The 22,007-nt window shown below is 32.2% G+C and overlaps 1 protein-coding gene across 1 annotated transcript in view; it reads right to left on the minus strand.

The window, feature by feature from the left end:
* Positions 1 to 10,183: 10,183 nt before the first annotated feature.
* Positions 10,184 to 22,007, minus strand: part of LOC145255300 (uncharacterized) — a 65,726-nt gene continuing 53,902 nt past the window's right edge. Inside the window, exon 4 of the mRNA XM_080113942.1 lies at positions 10,184 to 12,781. Within this exon, the coding sequence (XP_079970068.1) occupies positions 11,505 to 12,781 (1,277 nt within the window). The 3' untranslated portion in view covers positions 10,184 to 11,504. The remainder of the gene's footprint in view (positions 12,782 to 22,007) is intronic.

Consider the following 22,007-nt stretch of genomic DNA (forward strand, 5'->3'; position numbering starts at 1 on the left):
ATTAAAAAAGGGTGCTTGTGCAGTTTACACTATGTTAAAAAACGAAAAATAAAAAAAAATATATATTCTACGTACTCGTTATGGAATGAAGTTCTCATAAAAAAATCACGTAATTTCATCAAATAGTTTTTATTTTATGCCGTAAAAACGATTTGGGAAATTCGGAATCTTCCTAAAAAAACTGCGATAATTAGTCAAGGGAGCGTAAAACAAAAACTATTTAATGAAATTACGTGATTTTGTTATGAGAACTTCATTCTATAACGAGTACGTAGATCTATAGAGTTTAGTTTTACTAATAGTTTAAAAGAAATAAATATTTATAATCGGTACAAGCAATTGAAAATTAACTTTTGAAAAATATTCAAAGAATCGATTTTGGAATCGGAAATTATACACAAATTTTTCCGATTCCGATGCCGATTCCGATTCCCTGAAAATTACCGATTTAACCGATTCCCGATTCCGATTCCGATTCATCGGCACAACACTAATATATATATATATATATATATGTATATATATATATATATATAATGTATATATGTATATATATATATATATGTATATATATGTATATATATATATATATATGTATATATATATATATGTATGTATATGGACGAGAGGTAATTGTCTATCCTTTCACGAAACAGCTGTAAGAGCTTAACGCCAAAATAAGTGAATTTCTATTCATGTAGGTTGTGATTTTATTCAATTTACGTATATATGCTCTGAAAACTCTTTTGAAAATTCATTGAGCTGAGATTATAATTGAGTTGGTATTATAGACAATTATATTCAAACTTGCAACAGAAAGGAATTGTTGATAAAATAAAATAATATATATATATGTATATATATATATATATATATATATATATATATATATATATATGCATATATACATGTATGTATATATATATGCATGTATATATATATGCATGTATATATATATATGTATATATATATATGTATGTATATATAAACATCACAAATGGAGATATATATGTTTATATATTTTTATATACAGGATTCACTGCTAAACATTTGAAACACAGCTGCTAGACATAAGATTTGGCAATGTGGGTGATATTTGGTTTAATTTAATTTCATGCAAAGGAGACAAAGAGGCATGAAAAGTCCTTTGTAGAAAATTATTTTAGTGAATTTTAAACACTAGGTATGAGATATAAATTAAACAAATAAAAATATTCCTCTTATTTCAGTTTCTTTAGAGTATTTTAAAATGGTTTTAGGAGGACATACTGTGGGAATCACTTCCCATTTTAAGATTCAAATATTTCAGAATTGCATTAAATTTGATCCAAAATCAATTAACCAATTAATTCCATGAATTTCACTTTCTTTGTAAGAGGCTTAAGTTTTAGACATATTTTAAATCCAAATCTTATAGTGAGTTTTGATCAAAATTGGAACAAAGATTCTATAATAAGGCTTAGTATTGTTATATCTCGATTTGAATCTTCACAAAGGGACATAAAAAGTGGTGCAGATGGGGAATTCTTCTAATAATGTTAAAAATAAAACATTTCATACTTTATCTAAAAAACAAAGAATTAACTTCAAAATAAATGTTCAGAAATTGAATTTTTTTTCCCAATTTAAAAATTGTATTTATTGCATTTTACATTCAAACTCTTCATGTGTGTGTGTGTGTGTGTGTGTGCGTGTGCGCGCACGTTACAAATTTGGATCACGAGACAACTTTTAAAAGTTTTGTTATTGAATTCATTTTTTTTTTTATTCTTTGTATTATTATTGATGAAACATTAAATTTGCAAGTTGCGAAAAACTTTTCTTCTAAAAAAATTATTTCTTTAACTTTCAAAATGGATGATTTCGGTTCCTTATATGAATTTATGGTAAATCAATCACCAATATTACTATGTGAGTTGACAAAGCTGTTTGTTCTGGCTGTATATATCAATGTAGAGCTAATGCTATATATCATATAATGTTATATAGAGCTAATGTTATATATCAATATTACTGTTTGTTCTGGCTGTATATATCAATGTAGAGCTAATGTTATATATCATATAATGTTATATAGAGCTAATGTTATATATCAATATTACTATGTTTGTTCTGGCTGTATATATCAATGTAGAGCTAATGTTATATATCATATAATGTTATATAGAGCTAATGTTATATATCAATATTACTATGTTTGTTCTGGCTGCATATATCAATGTAGAGTTAATGTATACCAGTTAAAGTTCAGTGTTTGTATAAAAAATAAAAGACTTCATTTTATTCTCATTAAAGAAGACGAGAATGGTTCCAACCGTTTTTATATGCACCGCTTCTAACGGCAGTGATTGATTGACAATAAAATAACATAGTGAACAGAAACCAACGCATTAAAAATTATAAAAATGTATTTTTTAGAAGTTCTGTTTTTAACAATTTGAAAATTTGATGTTTAATCAATTGTAATGAAAAGAAGAAAAAAAAAAGAAAGGCTATAGCATTATATATATAGGAGATGGTTTGTGATCCAAAATTCCACTAGATGGTTTTATTAATTTTCTTGCCAATGAAAATTAATACAGTTAAAGTGTTTTTATATAAAAATTGCTCCAGACAAGGCGTGAAACCACTTGATGTAAGTAGCTAAGAAAAAACGAAATATGATTATCAGAAAGACGTATGATGCCTTGAAAAGATCAAGGTTATAAGTAGTAGGAAAACAGCAGGAAGAGACTTCCACAAGTCTGCTGTTCTGGGAAAGAAGGTACTGAAATAAAAACTGTATCACAACGAGGTATCAAAAAATAAACAGTTCAAACAAGCCCCAATAAAGGAAGCAGAGAATAGAGACTTGAAAAACACATGGTATAATAGCAAAAAGACTAGCAACATCACGTCTGTGAATAAAAAGGGTGGGGCCAATTAAATTGCAAATACGTTTGTGCATCTTATCAAGAACTCTCAATTGAGACAAAGATTTGTCAGGGAAGTAAATAAGTAAAAAAAAAAAAAAAACAAGAAATAATTTGGTACTTATGCAAAATAGGGACCGCGTTATCATCGGCATATTCTGGGCAGGTTACATAAATCGCCGGAAGGTGTTGAACAAAAATTCTGTGTTTTGGGAGTTTTTTTTTTTGTTTCATGAATACACTGATCAATTTTCAAAAAAGTGCCATACGAAAACTTTGGGGTTTTTTTTTGTACTGAAAACGATGGCCTACATTTAAAATCGTTGCAAATCAAGGTAAAAAAAAAAAAAATTAAAAACAGTCATTGTATAGTAATTTCAACGAAAAAGAGATACTGTTATAAAGTCGGGTCTAGATAATTTATTGGTTGCACTTTTGTCAAATGCGTGCAAAATCATATACACACTTTTATTTATTCAGTATTGTTTTTTTAGATCAAAAACAGATGGACTTTTTAAGTTAACAAGTTTTATTTACAATTATCAACTGAAGGCAAGAGAGAGATCAGTCAGTATGTGGGTTTGGTGGTGTCGACAGTAGACATGTCATTCACTACTTGAGTCGCTCAAATCTCTCTAACTGTGATTTCTGTTTACCTATCTCTTATATTTACATTCCATCCATCGGACTTCAATGTTCACTTTGGATTGCTCATTGCCTTTGGTTGACATGTTAAAATGTATGTTGCCCCATTGTTTTTGTTTTTAGATCATTTTGCTTGACCCCCAACTCTTCAATCGGAATATCAATTTTCCTTTGTTTTAATTCAATCACGCCAGTAATCGGATTTAAAATATGGCTTTACCCAGATCCTGAATTTGTGTGTGTCAGCAATACATCCGATATTTTCTGGTGATGTTAGTAACTTATGCAATAGTACTAGTCCAGTTTTATGGATCGTGCTGAAGAAATAACATTATTATTTTATAAAGTCATTCTTAACATGGATGAGGTGGGGGTTAGGGGCACTTTTTAACTATTCAATACTTTCACCTAACAATTTCATAAAACAAAAGATATCATAAAAAATTTAATAAACACAAGATATCATTTGTTAATTGTTGACTGCTCCGATTTCATTGGCTTAGCATTTCCACACCTTCCAGCGTTTTAGGTTACCTGCCTGGTATATGCCAATGATAACACAATCCCTATTCAGCAAAAGTACCAATAATTTAATGCATAGTCATGTTTCTATGGATTCGAAACAAAATATCAAATCTATAAAAGCATGACTGTGTGTTAAATTATTTCTTATTCTATATAGTTTCCAGTTTATTTCTTTATTATTACATACTAGCGAGGGGTACCTGGCGTTGCCCGGGTGTTTGGAGGTGTGTGTGGAAACTCCGGGGGGGGGGTTTAAAAAAAAGTAAGTATGAGGATCGAACCCGAACCCTTGAGGCAAAGTTGTAAATTAAAGTGTGAAAAAAAAAACGTGCAACGTTAACCATTGCCCCACCGCGACATGCTAAGGGAAACACATTTGAATTTATTTAATTACTTGAATTTAGCAGGTGTCCGTTTTAATGAGTTAATGAGGTCAAGTTTGACTGCGGGATTTCATTTACTGCTGAACGCTTTTTTTTTCCCTCAAGATGTTATAGGAAAAAGACTAACCCACATGCGGCGAGCGACAAATGTTGAATATTTATCTTCCCGAAATCGAGCAAATTAAATAGACAGGCGAGCTTCATTGTTAACTGTGAGATATAACGATTTGAATGTGATATAAAAAGTTTTAAAAAGTTGTGAAGCGAGCGACCACTTCTCTGAAAAAAAGCCTTTTGTAGACACACAGAAAAAGCGAACACACATACATACATACATTTTCGCTTTTATATTTATAGATACCTTCACATTTTGTCTGATATTTATGCTTTAAAAAAATATTCACACACACACACACACACACACACACACACACACACAAAATTTTCATTCATACAAATATTTTGGCTACATTTTTACACATGTTTCAGCTACAGTATTATTTAGGCTAATCTTCCTCAAAAAATAAATATATACAGAATAATAATGTTGACACACCAGTTCTCATTAGATCACCAAAATTAAGCAATGTTGAACCCGATTAGTACCAGATGGGTGACCATTTGGGAATATTAAGCGCTGTATGTCAGAGGATGTCAGTACCTGCCTGCAAAAACTGCAAAAACCTAATATCGTCATTTCCCCTGACAAGGATATATGAGCAAAGTGGGGACCGTTTGTCAGTTTGATATTCCCTTGAGACTTTTTCCTTTGGAGGGAGCCAATTCAACCCATTCAGGGTGAATGCTTCTTTGGTTCGTCTTAGGTTGCTAAAAAACGAATCTTCAAAAACCAAAATCTATTTTGCTCCGAACAAATAAATTCACCATTTTCATCCCACTTTGTCTAAATGCAAAAAAAACAAAATCAAAAAACAACAACAACATCAAAAAAACCCAGTTGTAATCTATTACCTGCCTCTAAGAGGTTTAAGGAAAAAATAAATAAATAAAATAAAATAATGATTCTGATTTCGTCTGATAAAGACTTCTTGAAAAGAGATGGGATTCAGTATCAGCGGACTCTTCCTCACTCCTGGCTTCAAACAAGGATCTTCAAAGATCAAGTGTTTTTTATTGGTGGTCCTAACAATCGTGGGGAACTGTAGACTGTGCAACCATCACCAATTCCTAGTTTTTTTCAAAAATCCTTTCAGCTCACGTACTACCACAAGGACTACTTTGGTTTTAACTCATGCAGTGCTTTACCTTCAAGGCCAACTTTTCATTCTCTTTCTCAATCATATTCTTGTCCCATGGCACTGAAAAGACTATGATTTGCCACTTCTTTAAGACCTTGTCAATGACTACCAAATCTGGACGATTATGTTCCAATTGCTTGGCTGTCATGAAACTTTTGTCATCCTCACTAGGTCTTACATCTTCAGGTACTTCCTTAAACCACTTTCCAGCATACTTTATCCTAAACTTCCTACCCGTAAATCCGAAGCCTTATGCAATTATGCCTTCTGCAGTACTCCCTCTGAGCCAATCTGCTACACACTGTTGCAAGGTGTGCAACTGATTCAGAAAACTTTCCACAAATCCGATATTATTATTATTAATAATAATAATTATTATAATAATAATAATAATAATAATAATAATAATACCACCACCACCACCCCCTACCCTAAAAAAAAAATGTAGTGTTGGCATTGATTGGCACCACACCAAATAGTTGAAGGATCAAGGAGGATGGAAAGACTTAGGAGAGAAAGTACTAACTAGACCTCTACTGGATAAGTGCAAAGAGGACTGATATCTTGAGGAGACTTATTGCCACCCAAATTCCAGTGATGACCAAAGGTTATTGCCAGTGAGAAATCAATGCCAAGCGGCTGCTGTAATGATGCAAATTTATTTGCAAGATTTATCAAAAGAGGTAGAGAGTACTGGAAATCTCTGGAGCCTTGTTGTCACTTGGACTCCAGAAAACACAACTAGTTGTTGTCAGTGAGCAATCTCTGATGATGCCCTGTGTAAGAAATCTTCAAGATTATATAATAATGATTATTTTTATTACTATTATAAAAAATATAAATAATAAATAAAGAAAAAGAATTCAATAAAACAAAGAGTCAATCGTTAAATTTTAAATAATTAAAAAAATAATTTAAATCATCTGTCCGTTGCAACTTCAGATAGTTATCATTCTCCTTTTCATTTTCATATGGATCAATTGGCCCGAAGAAGCTTAGTCTAAATAAGGCTGTAGCTGAAACATGTTTGTAGATATGTAGCAAAAAATGTTTGTATGAATAAAAATGTACACTAAATCTATAACTCTACTTGTTATTGAGCACTATTATATAAAAACAGTAAAGATTCACAAGATTGGTTAATCAACTCCTATGAAAAAAAGACTTCAGAATTACTACTACTGTTACTGCTACAACTGCTACTACTACCACTATTATTACTACAAACATAATAGGTAACAAGGAAGAAAAATTGCCAAATTATAGATTTTATCATTCCAGCAGATTACAAGGATTATCAAGGCTACAGAAAAACAAAGCAAATACAGTAGAACACCGGGATATGGCATTAAAAATGAGTAAGAAAATACAGTGCAGTATATAATACACATGTATATAATCAAATATCATTATAAATGACACTGTAAAGCAGGGCAAATACCGTAACCAGGGGCAGGAAAAACATTGTATCATAACCTGAAAAAAACGCATCTTAAGGCGAGGGTTCTATACAATACACAGAACTTGGCAGAGAACTGAAAGGAATATTGAACATGAAGAAAGTCAAGATAATACCAATAACTGTATGAGCACTAGGAATAATCCCGAAAAACCTAGAAAAACAAAAGGCTGGGAGAAATTGGAAACAAAGCAAAAACTGAGATTATACAACGGCCAGCAATGATGAAAACAGCTAAAATCTTATGAAAAATGTGCTTGTATATGGAAACAAATGCAGTTAATGAGCTGCACAAAAGTTGCAAGATAAATAAAAGCAAAGACATAAAAAGAACACTCCCACATGAACCCAAACGAACTGAAATATACTGCCCGCTACCATCACCTCGAACACACACACACACACACACACACACACACACACACACACACACACACACACACACACAACATCATGGCACCAACCTCAGCTAATACCACACAAAATAGTCATGAAGGTTAAAAGAGGATGGAAAGACCAAGAAGAGAGAGCACTAACCAGACTTCCAATGGAAAAGTGTAAAGAATACTGGGATCTTGGGGGGGGGGGTTATAACTATCCAAAACCTATGGTTGTTCCTTGAGAAACTGAGCTATTGATTTCATTTACTATTAGTTTTGGTACGAATGAAATAACAAAATACAGTCGAAATCTTGTGAATGATAAAGATAATAAAAGAGTAAAGAATGAACATGATACAAGAACGTCTTGATATTTTACAAAAAAAATCATTTCCCCAAAATCATAAATCTCCATAACCAATGAAATTGCATTTTTAGGGTTGTTTTTCATTATTTTGAAGCATTATAGCATTTCTTGTCTCCCATACAATTTCTACATATCGATAATTTGTTTGTTTATTTATTAATTGAAGACCTACATTTTCTTCTTTTTTTACTGAACTTACTTTTTTGGATAATTATGCAATTTGTACTAAAAAGTAGGTACATTTCTTTAATTCAGTATCTTAAGAATGAATTTATTAATTATCTTTTAAATAGTTCCAGAAAATTAATATTTATCTTTCAAGGGATTTTTCTAATTAATTTATTCAAATTTCAAATTTAGCTGAATTATTAGGGGTTTTCTTTTCAGCCGCCATAATATTTTTCCTATGCATAAGCATTTTTCTTTTTCTTAGGCTTTTCTTTAGGCTTTTATCTTTCAAACAAAATAAAAAAATTATCAGAAACATAAAAAAATTTATGATAAACCACTTTTTATAACGATTGTCCAGATAAGCTACCACCATTTCTGTATGTACCTACATAGCCAAAGAAATTACATTTTTAGCGTTATCTTCATTGTTTCTTCCAAAATGTTAGTTTCCTTTAAATAGCCAATAAAAATGTATTCTTAATTTCCGTTTCAAAAAGAATTTTTTTTAAGTATTTTGTTTACGTAAATAAATTAATTGTTGAAACAAAAATCTAAAAATAAGGATACAAAAACCTACAATGATAGAGAGATTGGTGCAAGCAAGTTGATAAGTAAAATCTCAATTCAATTATTCAAAGCAAACAAACGTTCACATCTTAAGATGCATAACAATGCAAGAAGATATATGCAAATTAAGTTAACATGAAAACTCAGTAAAATTCTTGTTATAAGTAGAAAAATGGGTTATAGTCAGCTAACGTACAGCATAGTGCTACCAGAAGTGGTGTCAAGGTAAATCAGTTTCTTTTTTTCTCTCACGCCTATATCCCCCCCCCCACTCCTATGTATGTACTCTTTTTTTTATTACGTTTTTCTGATCGTTCTTTTTTATTTAATAATCATTGAAAAATTTATTTTCGGTCTTATTTTAATTAAGAATTAGTAAAATTAGTTTTTTTTTTTTTTAAAGAATTATTGAAAACAATATTTGCACTCTTTACTTAAAAAAGAATTATTGAAAATACTTTTTAAAATCTTTTTCAACTATTTTAGGAATATTGGATACGTTTTTTTTTATGAAGTTTGAAATTTTGTTATTTTGATTTCAACAATTTAATTTGTTATTTTGATTTCAATAATTTTATTTTTATACTTTCATTAACATATATTTATCATATAAATTCAAATAAAAAAACTTTTATTTTTAAAATTAAAAAAAAAAAAAAAAAACAATACTTTTATATTTTTAGAATTTCATAAACATACATTACTTATAAAATTTAAAATAAAATAAAAACTTTTATTTTTTTAATTTTGTTATTAAGAGTGTAAATAAAGACTAACTGTATTATTGTTATCCATATAATTTTGTTAATTTTTATTGCATACTTTTTAATTATGTCCTTTTCTTATATTTTATTTCAATAAATCGCTTCACAATAGAAATACTGAAGAACAATAAAAGTGAAGGAAGTTAGGAAGTATGTTAGCTGACTATAACAAACAAATTAAAGTATAATTAATTTTTGTAGAAAAAAATAAAAAGCAACTCCTATTTGTAATAATTAATAAAATTAATGAAATACAACCAAATTTCTACCTTCATTCAAATTAATAGCATAAAATAGAATAATTTTTTTCTTGTAATAATAGAATTAAGAATTTCAACTTTTAGTAATTAATAAAATAAAATTAGGTTCTTGTCCAGAAGTCAACCTAATTAAAAAAAAAAAAAAAACATACAAAAAAATCTTTATGATGTATGCACTCGTCATGGAAAGAGGATGTCATATTTCAAAAATCACATAACTTGGTCAAGTATTTCTATTTTTAACTTAAAAAAAAAACCCTCAAATTTTATGAGTAAGCAAAAAGGAACTATTTCGTGCAGCCATCTTAAAAAACAAGGGTAAATAACTCCACAATAATGCAAACTTGCGAGATCTGAATTGTAATGCTAACAACTTCACATCAATTGCTTAAAATCGTTTTAAAATGATTTTGTTTATAAAAAAACTACTTGATCTGTCTATATATGACATCTCCATTTTGTGACAGGTATGTACATCATAGAGATTTTTTTCTGTATTTTTGTTGGTTTTTGTTTTTAGTTAGGTTGAACTGGGAACTTTTTTTTTTACATAGGCATCACCACTTATCAAGACCCAGAGGCCACCCGAGGATAAGTGTTTACAGTAGACAATTGGACAATATAGTAATCGATAGTAATGGATATTCGGTAAATTTGTTAACTTAAGTGGAACGGCTCATCAAAAACTTGTTTACGTTGGACTTGAAGACAACCATATTGTAGTCAGCTGGAAAGCAGGAAAACGGAAGACAGTTCCACAGGCGTGCAGTTCTAAGAAAGAAGTTTTGTTCATGGAATCTGCGTTTAGGTTTAGGCACAGATAAAGAGTGGGGGGAATTATTGATAGTGTTTTCAGCTAGATGAGTTTTTCTTGGGAAAGTTTGGCGAGGGGGGACCATAGATTGAAGTTCAGTTAAGCACTTACCATGAAAATAACGATAAAGCAAAGACAAACTCGCAAAATCTCTTCTGTAAGAAAGAGGTTGCAGGGAAGAGAATAGGACATTTTCTACGAGGCCACAAAGTTTATTTTGAACTCTATCAAGGCAGGATAAGTCCTTTCTAGCAGCTCCTGTCCAGATGTGGCAACAGTACTCCATCCTTGGACATACCTAGCTCTTATATAGATAGAGAATTGCATCAGCAGTGAGATATATACTGGACCGATAGAAGGATCCCACCATTTTTCCAGTGGCTTTGGCAACAGATTTGATGTATGTGTTCCATTTCAGATCAGGAGTAAAGGTCAAGCCCAGAAGCTTGTCAAAACATGAGGCCTCCCTAAGATGAGAGCCATTCATTTCAATTGATGCCAGATGGGGATCAGAGCTTTTATGATGTAAAGATAAAAGTCTGGTTTTAGATGCATTAAAAGTAACCAGCCACTTCTTTCCCCATTGTATCACATGCTCAAGATCAGAGGAAAGAGAATTGGAGAGAATTTGATCGTTTACGGTCTTAGATGTGCTACTATAGATAGTAGTGTTATCAGCATAAATGTCTACGAATGATATAAGGATGTGATTTGGAGGATCATTAATGTAGATCAGGAAGAGAGTTGAGCCCAGTATGGACCCCTGAGGGACCCCAGCATTAATACTGTGAGCTTCTGATTTCTTTCCACCACTACTCTTATGAACCTATCAGAGAGAAATGATTTAATAATTGAGAAGACATTTCCAACTATATCATAGCTGGAGATCTTGCAAAGTAAACCTTTATGCACCTCGAATTAATTTTTCTCACGAAAATTAATAAAATTTTTAGAAATAAATAAATTTTTCTTGCATTAATTATTAAAATAAAAGCTAATTAATGTTCTTTGTAATAATTAACCAAACTGCGTGTTGCTTTTTCCATGATGATCTCTTGTTTCAATATTTTTTCAATTTTCGCTTTCTCATTCTCGTTGCTACATATTGTCAAGAAGAGGCTATCCTTCTTGCGTGCACGTCCTCTCATTTGGACCAAAGTAGTGATAGACGTAGGCGGCTTCATTGTAATCACCAGGGAACACTCAGGTAGGTCAATCCCTTCTTCTGCGACTGAAGTTGCTACAATCACCTGGTGTAGATTATCTTTGATTTCTTTAAGAATTCTTTTCTGGTCACTGACATTCATACCCGTGCTTGAACCTGCTCCATGACCAACAAGAGATATGGTGCTGAGATTGTGCTGTTGCATTGCGCTGGATTTCTTTAGTATCTGTCCGAGTCCAATAGCTGTAGCTCGTTGTTTTACCAGAACCAAAACTGTTGTCATTTTGACATTTTTTTCATTCTCCAAAAGTGTGGTGATCTTGTGGATCAGGAATATAACCGTTGACATTATTTCCTCTTTTTCCCATAATGCATTGTCCATGGTATTCATGTATTTCATAGACATTTCCTTGACGCGGTCACAAGGCAGGCCAAGTTCCATAGCTTTTGAGAAACTGCTTTGATCTCTGCTGTTGTTTATAAGAGGTTTCAGTTCTTCCAAGGCAAGTGGGATTCCCATCTCGAATGACACTGCTAGCACAGTAGCAATCCTCGTAACATGTAGCAACAAACTTGTGTTTGTAATTTTGTCCTTGGTAATATCAATGATACATAAAACATTTTGAAGTTCATCTAATTTATCACTGCTTAGCACAAAGTTCTCATCAAGTGTTATAAAATCAATATATTTACTGATGTTGGATGACTCTGCCAGACGGACAAGACAATGCATGAGGTATTTCTGCAAGTGGAAATTAAAACTCATTTCTTCGTTGCTTGGCGACAACATCTCAATTTCAAGTCTCGCATTGGACTTGTATTTATTTAACTCAGACACGGCATCCTCAACAATTGCAATTCTTGCATTACCCAAATTTTTTGAAAGCCTGTGCAGCATAATTATGGTATCTTCTATGGTTTCCTGTCCAGCAGGGGAAGCTGTGAGCCCAAGCACTTTCGGACGTTTGTCTTCTTCAAGTGTCATGTGATGTCTAGAAAATATTTTTTTAAAAGGATGATTCTTGCTACAATGATGCACTTCATCGACCACAACAAAACTGAAATCCGACCAACGGAGAACATTTTTATCAATCATGTTTGAACAAAAAGCTGAAAATAGACAAAAAAAAAAATAAATAAATAAAATAATTAAAATTAAAATCAATTTATATTTTTAAATAGGTTACAATTCAATTCAATTTATTTGGCAAAAAAAAAAAAATAAATAAAAAATAAAATAAAACAACTGTACTTCAATACTGGTGGTAGAAATTTAGCATTACAAGTTGATTTTTTTCTTTTTAGATAATTGTTATTTTATCAACTTGCATGAAAAGAGCTATGTAAAAGATGATTAAAACCGTTTGAATTATGCAAATACCATCAGTAGTTCAAAAGTTATGAGAATTTTAAGTGCCAAAATTTAGGCTTTTCCATGGACATTTTTCTTTAGAAAAAATGAACTAAATTACGGACCTCAACATTTCAAGAAATTTGGTAATTTCGCCACCATTTATTTATTTTTCAAGCTATTCTCATGAAACTTGGCAGTCTTATCTAAAATTGTGTGCTCTTTCTGATTATGCAGTCAAATTTGATGTATCTCTTTACCATAAGCCACGAATTATAAATTCAGATGTACAAATTTCAATTTTTTTTTAAACTGGCGCATGGTATTATAGTGGGGGTGTCTATTCATGAACAAAACTAAGTATTATAGTAGTATTTAAATATAGCTTTATTGAGAATAGGCATTTTCCTGCCTCCTCACCAAAGCAGAGTTTAATCTTGGGTGTAGCCATTGAATGCCTAAAGAGCATTCATGGCCGGTATTTACTACTTCCCTCAAAGAAAAAAAATTGAGTAGATATCAATCAATCTCAGAAATAAATCAAAGAAAATTTTTCATATAGATTTTTGATTTCTGTAAAAGATGGAAATTCCCATAGTCAACCAGAACTTATGCATTTTAGGACCAGTCCAATTTTCAATTTTGTAAATCCTCTCTATCTGGCCTCAAATATACCACTATTTTTTGAGATGTAACCATAAATCGTACTATACATGAATTCTCGATGTAACTTTCACAGTTTAAATGCGATATTCGTTTTCAGCATACCTAAAAACCTTTAAAGGTAGTCATTTTAAAGAAAAATGTTAAGGTGGAAACAAGGTCAAAATTGACAAAATGCACCACAATGGCATTCTTTATCGAACTGCCTTATTATTATTATTATTATTATTATTATTATTATTATTATTATTTAGATATCTTCAGTTAAAAAAAACGGGTTTGTTTTACAGATTCGAAAAAATGGTCTTGACAATGAATTAAAAATAAATTCAAGTTTCACAATATCTTTTTTATTTAATTGTTAGGTGAAAGTACAGAATAGTTAACAAAAACACCCTTCCTTCCCAATGTTAAGAATGGGTTTCTAAATAATGACGTTATTATTTTAGCATGGTAGCATAAGTGCACAAATACCTTTTATTTGTTATATATTTGGGTTTTTTTTTTGACCACTAAAAAACACAATTCTACCTTAAGAAGTTAAACGCATGTACTTAGTACATTTTGTTGTTTTTTAACGCTTTTAGTGCATGTGTATTAAAAGCGTTAAAAACAATAGCATTGTTTGGAAATCAAATTTGCAAAACTTGAAAATAATTTTTTTAAATTGACTAGTCTAGTAAGACAGTTTCCTATTTTTAAGAGAATACTTTAGTAAGCTCAGCGCATGACGCGCTTAGCGACCGTTTTTCTGTAAGCAGATTTGATTTCTATAAAAGATAACATTTTAAAGAAAATTCCGCACAATTAATAATTATCAAATATTTACATATTATACATGAAAATAATTCTGAAACTATTATCTATATGAAAATGGATGATATATGCCGATTTATCTGATCAATTTTGAAATATTCTTCATCAACTTTGCTCGATCGTAACTTTGCTTTCTGTGGTCATAAAAAAAAAGAAAAAATCAAACACGAGAAGAGATGGACTTCTATGTTTATGTAGCCTGTAAAATTTCAACCATATCCAATCAAATTTAACCCCGCGCATATGTATCCAAACTTAACGTATAAAATGTAAACATTGAAAAAACTTTCTCCCATTTTGTTGTTATTTTTTTACCGTTTTTTTCATTTGACTTAGAGCATAAAAACATTGAACGCATAAAAGAAAAATAAATTAACATCATTGGAATGCTTATTCTATTCTCTTTCCATCAATGTAATTCTTTTAAAAATTGACCAACAAATAACAAAAGATATGATTTGTTGAAGCACATTAGGTATGTAATATTGCTGATGTCCAGGAAAATACAGCATACGCTTGTAATGCTAAAAAGTTATACACAGTAGCCTAGCATGTATCCAAATTTACCTTGAATTATTGCATTTACAGCGTGTTCCAGAAATTTTGAACAAATTTCAAGACTTTATATTTACTGAACTATACATGTTAAATGAAAGTGACATGACTTTAAAGATAGTTTCAAATTTACCTGTAATATTATATATATATATATATATATATATATATATATATATATATATAAGAGTAGGTAGTAGTTTGCTTGAAACATTGTTGGTAAAATAATATATGGAAGTTTTAAAAGCCAAAACCAATGCGAAAAAAGGCCGGAATCATGAAAGTAAAGAAAAGAAAAACTACTCAAACATACCCGTCTACTTTGTTTGTTTGTTTTTCTTTCTTTACTTTCATGATTCCGGTCTTTCTCCGCATTGTTTTTGGCTTTTAAAACTTCCATATATATATATATATATATATATATATATATACTTCCGAATTAGTGGTCGTAATATTCTATGTATTATCCCATCTAAATAGGAATTGCTCAATATATATGATAGAGCAAATAAAGCAAATTATAGTGATTCAATGAAATTAAAAAAAAAAACTTTATATATATTATTATATATATTATAAAACTTTATATATATATATATATATATATATATATATACATATATATATATATATATATTATAAAACTCCATATATATATATTATAAAACTTTATATATATAATATATATATATATTATAAAACTTTATATATATATATTATAAAACTTTATATATATATATATATATATTATAAAACTTTATATATATATATATATATATTATAAAACTTTATATATATATATATTATAAAACTTTATATATATATATATATATATATTATAAAACTTTATATATATATATATATATATATATATTATAAAACTTTATATATATATATATATATTATAAAACTTTATATATATTATAAAACTTTATATATATTATAAAACTTTATATATATATATATATATTATAAAACTTTATATATATATATATATATATATATTATAAAACTTTATATATATATATATATATTATAAAACTTTATATATATATATATATATATATATATATATATTATAAAACTTTATATATATATATATATTATAAAACTTTTTATATATATATATTATAAAACTATATATATATATATTATAAAACTTTATATAATATATATATTATAAAACTTTATATATAATATATATATATATATTATAAAACTTTATATATAATATATATATATATATTATAAAACTTTATATATAATATATATATATATATATTATAAAACTTTATATATAATATATATATATATTATAAAACTTTATATATAATATATATTATAAAACTTTATATATAATATATATATATATTATGAAACTTTATATATAATATATATATATATATTATAAAACTTTATATATAATATATATATATATATATTATGAAACTTTATATATAATATATATATATATATATTATGAAACTTTATATATAATATATATATATATATATATTATGAAACTTTATATATAATATATATATATATATATTATGAAACTTTATATATAATATATATATATATATATATATATATATATATATAGTAATTTATAAAATATATATGGCGATTAAGCTACACTGAATATTCCGCGTTTCATCCACTGTAAGATTCGTCAGGCTTATGCGCGAATTCTGTGGTTGCTTCTTGTTTTTATATATGTTGAGGATTTCTAGTTAGCCAATCAGCTTTCTAGTATCCACCGTGCCCCTTTCCTATCATCCAATGGGCATGCATTTTATCGAACAAAGGATCTGTTTTTGAACTAGGTTAGTGGTTTTAGGTAGATCTTTTCCTTCCCTTTTTTTTTTTTATATATATATAAATATACCTACGTGTACACACATACATGCACATATATATACATATATATATATATATATATATATATATATACACATATATGTGTGATCGTTTATGTATATTCATGTTTATTTAATTAATTTATTTTTTTGTTTTCTATTGTTATTGTTAGTTTTAAAACTATTTTGTATCGCTATCCTAGAGTAAGTTTTATTTTGTGAACACAGTTGTTTGCTATTTCTCGTCTACAGTTTAATAGATTTTGAGGTTCTTTAAAGTACAGGATAGCAAATTTTTCATGGAGATATAATTTACATGGGTCGTCTAAATGTCTGCACGTGGTAGCTTGTCTCATTATTTTCCATTCGACTACCGGCGAATGTCCACTTTCTTTGAGTTTCCAGTATTTATTCGCTAGTGTTGTTTTTATACGGTGTTTTTTTATTTTTGAATGTACTTTTGTGGTCATAGTATCCGGTTTTGAAATCTAAGGAAGTCATGCCTATGTAATATTTTTTGTTATTCGGGTTTTCTTTCGCAAATATTGTTGCTTGATAAACTACACTTTTTGTTAGACATTTATTTTGGACTGGGCAAAGTGTGCGGTGTCTACAATTGCATTTATCCTGTTCGTTATTAGTATTTTTATTCATGGTATGGTTGTTCTTGTCTGGGTGGATACTAGAAAGCTGATTGGCTAACTAGAAATCCTCAACATATATAAAAACAAGAAGCAACCACAGAATTCGCGCATAAGCCTGACGAAGCCTACAGTGGATGAAACGCAGAATATTCAATGTAGCTTAATCGCCATATATATTTTATAAATTACTAACTAGCTCTACCTACGTATTGAGCACTTTTGAAGTAAATACTTAAAGTTTACGCATAAATCTATACTTCCGTATATTAAATTTATGTAAGTAAATGAAGTAATTATATATATATATATATATATATATATATATATATATATATATATATATATATATATATATATATATATATATTATAAAACTAATGTTATAGGGTTTTGATGCCTACCATCTCTTCAGAGGAGAAAATATTAGCAAATAGATTTAACGGTATTATAAATCATAATCAAAAATTGATTAAATAGAAGTCACATAGCATTTGATTATGATTTTCCATGTCTAACTGACTTTAGCAAATGGGGTGAATCCCGTTATATTTATTTGCTAATATTTTCTCCTCTGAAGAGATGGTAGGCATCGAAACCCTATAAGGATAAGGAGATAAAATTTCTAAAGTATTCTTTGTCTTACTTGGAATAATAAAAAATCCTTGATTTAAATAAAGGTTTTTTTAATTGCATTGAATCACTATAATTTGATATATATATATATATATATATATATATATATATATATATATGTGTGTGTGTGTGTGGTCAAAGAAATATATAAATCCATTTTAGGCTATTACTTGCAAAGGAGAACTGTGTGACCTCTCCTGGTCGAAGAAATATATAAATCCATTAGAGGCAATTTCTATCAAAGGAGATTACACATTAAATTTAATGCATGATTTCTATATATAGTATTTTACAGATGACATCTTTGCTTAATGGGTTACCTCATTTGCATATTACATTAAAGAAAATCTATTTAATAATTAGCTCGATTTTATTTATTTCCTGTAATGGAATCGTTTCAATTGAACGATTTAGAAATATAATTTAAAATTTATTTATTTAGTTTATGTTGCAAAAAAAAAAGAGTACACAAAACCTCAGCTCACTGCAGCAGCGTCGTCCGTCGGTACTTTCTGTAGACTCGTTTTCACATCTCTCCCATCTGCTCCAGTGGCCTGTTTTTATAAAAAAAGACAGAGTCCTCCAAATTTGCATATTTGCATATGCGCGTTTGAGCACACGAGATTATGCAAGACTGCATTGTTATATAAGGCCGCAGGCGCTATCTTGGTTCCTTTTCAGCATCATGACGCTGTGCCGGCAAAACGCACACCAAGGCCGTTTAAGAGGTAAGCCTGCGTTACAACAATTTTTGCCACACTCCTCCCTGATATCATCATCACAGAAAGGGCAGGGACACAGTGGCCTTTTTTTTCGGGTGCTTCTTCGGAGAGGCAAACCGGGGGCTTCGTCCTTGCCTATGCTTTCGTCCTTGGTTTCAGGATCGGTGAACCTAAGGCTGCTAATCTCAGGGTCATTGTCCGACGAAGTCGGCATAACCCAGAATGATTGTTCACTGGTCTCAGATCTAGTCTCGCTCTCATAGCCGAGTGGCGGCTGTGCTTGTGATGTCAATCAAAGATCCTTGATGTGACGGGGCACCCCATCAACTCGCACCGATTGCGGGCTGATCATCTCAGTAACACGCCTGGTTCCGTAGTGTGTAGTGCACTTGCCGTGGGGGTTCTTAACCCAGATGACATCCCCCTCTCTAATACTCTCTTTCGTCGCCTCCGGCTCGGGCAGTGGGTTGGTCTCCATACCTCTTACCCTAACGTGGTACCTGTGCAGTGCTTTGGCTGGTGCGGTAGAGGGTGAAATGTCGTCCTTAGGGGCGACGTTATACCAATAGACCACTTCAGGCACCGTACACCCTTCCTAGCTGCGATGGTCTTGACGGTCCTGTGGTTTCTCTCAATAATTCCATTCCCGCTAGGCACATGGGCGCACCGAAATCACAGATGTATACCCCAGCTGTCTGCGAACTGTTTGAACTCCTCACTAACAAAGGCGGTGCCATTGTCGGTCAGTATCTCAGAGGAGGGACCACGCTAGAGGAAGACACTTTCCAGCTCACGGACAACAGCGGCCGAGTTCTGCCGACGAAGGGGCTGGCACAATGCAAATCTAAACGGTTCGGAATCGATGAGCATCAAAAAAATGCCCGCCGTTGTGGTGAGTTACGTCCATTGCGAGCCTGTTCCACTTTCCTCTCACACTCAGTTTTCCCTTCTTCCACCGGACGGGTGCTGGGTTGATCGACCAACAGGTTTCGCAGCTCCTCACAACAGATTTCACATCCCTCTTTGACACATAGGGGTTGACCAGCCTGGCAAAGTAAAGGTTCGGTTTATACCGGGGTGCACGCTTTGGCAATGGACATCAATAACACGGCCCAGGTTAAGCCGACGCCCCACTGCGGCACAATTCACAGGTGTCGGTTTGCCCACTTCTTTTGGCAGGCCCAGCCAATAGGGTGGCACTCTGGTCAGGCGATCTGTGCGATTCTGACAGGACTGCACCAGTGTCACATCTACGACCAAATTGAGTTCCTTCCTGAAGCGCCAGATTTACCCCTTTGAGTGTAGCATCAAGCTCAGCCAGGTTTATGCGCCCGGCATCATTTTCTAGCCAAAGCCAGCAGGTATCTTCTACGATAAATTCGTTGACTGCCAGAGCAATGCCAAGGGCAAGTGAGCTGGCATCCACCCAAACTATAAATTCACTCCTCTCCACGCACCAGCTCCCTTGCACGGGGTCGTCCTCGGTCACTCTGGCCACAGCTTCTACCAGCATGCTTCATGGGGTGGGATCGCACACTTCATCGTCCCATCTTATTGGCATGGAAGCCGCATGTCGCTTTATGGTTGCCACCGCCATCTGGAGCCACCCACACATGGGGAAATGGCCCACCAGTTTTCCGCAGACGGAAAAAACGCTCCGACAGCCCGAAGCTCTTAAAGTGTTCTTTCATTGCCTGGGCAGACATGAGGCTCTTGTTCACAAAAATGTCAACATACAACGATGTTGCCTGTTGCACGGCTTCAATGCTTATATGGACAATGCTCACCCCACAACACACCAGAAAGCCTCCGCCAACGGTTAATACTGGGACCTTCTGTTTCGTCCATGTGGTGCAACATTTCTTGTGTATGAGGGTTTGGGTGCATCCGCTGTCAACCAGCACTGAATGCCTACACCCATCAACTCGCACTGTCACTACAGGAAGTGCCTTGTTCAGTGTTGCTTTGGGGAGGGTGCTGGCACCACGGCTTCCTTCCCTTGCTCATTTCCCAGACAATTCTGTGCTACGTGGACTGGCTTGTCGCATCAGTGACAGCGTCCTCATTTCCATGCTCCATAGTCTGGGGTGCGCTTCGCATTGCTTCTGCAGTCTCTGGCAAAGTTGTTGGGGCCGCCACATTTGTAGCACAAGGGTTCTCTGTAGGTGATTCCAGTGCGTCAACTGCTACTGAGACCTGCTCTACATCGTACTTTAGGATGTTTCGGGCTCTAACCAACAACTCCTCCAAGCCCAGCTCATTGAGCTTCAACGACAGCCACAACAGCCGACTGGCGTCATCCGGGAGCCCAGACAAAAAGGCGCATGCCAATATATGGTCGCTTGCACCGCCATAGGGAGCAGCAAGCTTCTTCAGGTCGGCCAATGACGTCCACAATCTCTCCTGACCCAAGCCGACGTTCAGAGAATTGCCTCCAGGCAACAAAAGGGTCCGCACCGAATGCTCCGTACAACACTTGTTTTATCTGCTCTATTGTCGCCTCATCCCCGAACTGCTCGTACACGGCATAAGCCCCCTTAGTGAGCCTCAATGGGATGACCATAGCTGGATCCTTAATTTTGCACAACTGGCAAACATGCTTGGCCTTCTCCAGCTATTCAACCACCAAAGGACCAGCTGGGGACTCATCAAACTCTGGTATCAGCTTCTGGTCGAATCTGACCATGGTAAAAAATGTACACCGAGATAGCTTACTGATAAAAAAAAAAAAAAAAAAAAAAAGTACACAAAACCTCAGCTCACTGCAGCAGCATTGTCATCCGTCGGTATTTTCTGTAGACTCATTTTCACGTCTCTCCCATCTGCTCCAGTGGCCTGTTTTTATAAAAAAAGGCAGAGTCCTCCAAATTTGCATATGTGCATGAGAGCACATGAGATTCTGCAAGACTGCATTGTTATATAAGGCCGCAGGCGCCATCTTGGACCCTTTTCAGCATTATGACGCTGCATCGGCAAAGCACACACAAAGGCCGTTTAAGAGATAAGCCTACGTTCCCACAATTTTCACCACAGTTTATTTTTAATTTAATTTATATTTGATATAATTTATTTTTAACACAGTTGCGTTTA

Source organism: Euprymna scolopes, chromosome 3, assembly GCF_053919585.1.
Source record: "Euprymna scolopes isolate OS-2025 chromosome 3, ASM5391958v1, whole genome shotgun sequence".
NCBI lineage: Eukaryota > Metazoa > Mollusca > Cephalopoda > Sepiida > Sepiolidae > Euprymna > Euprymna scolopes.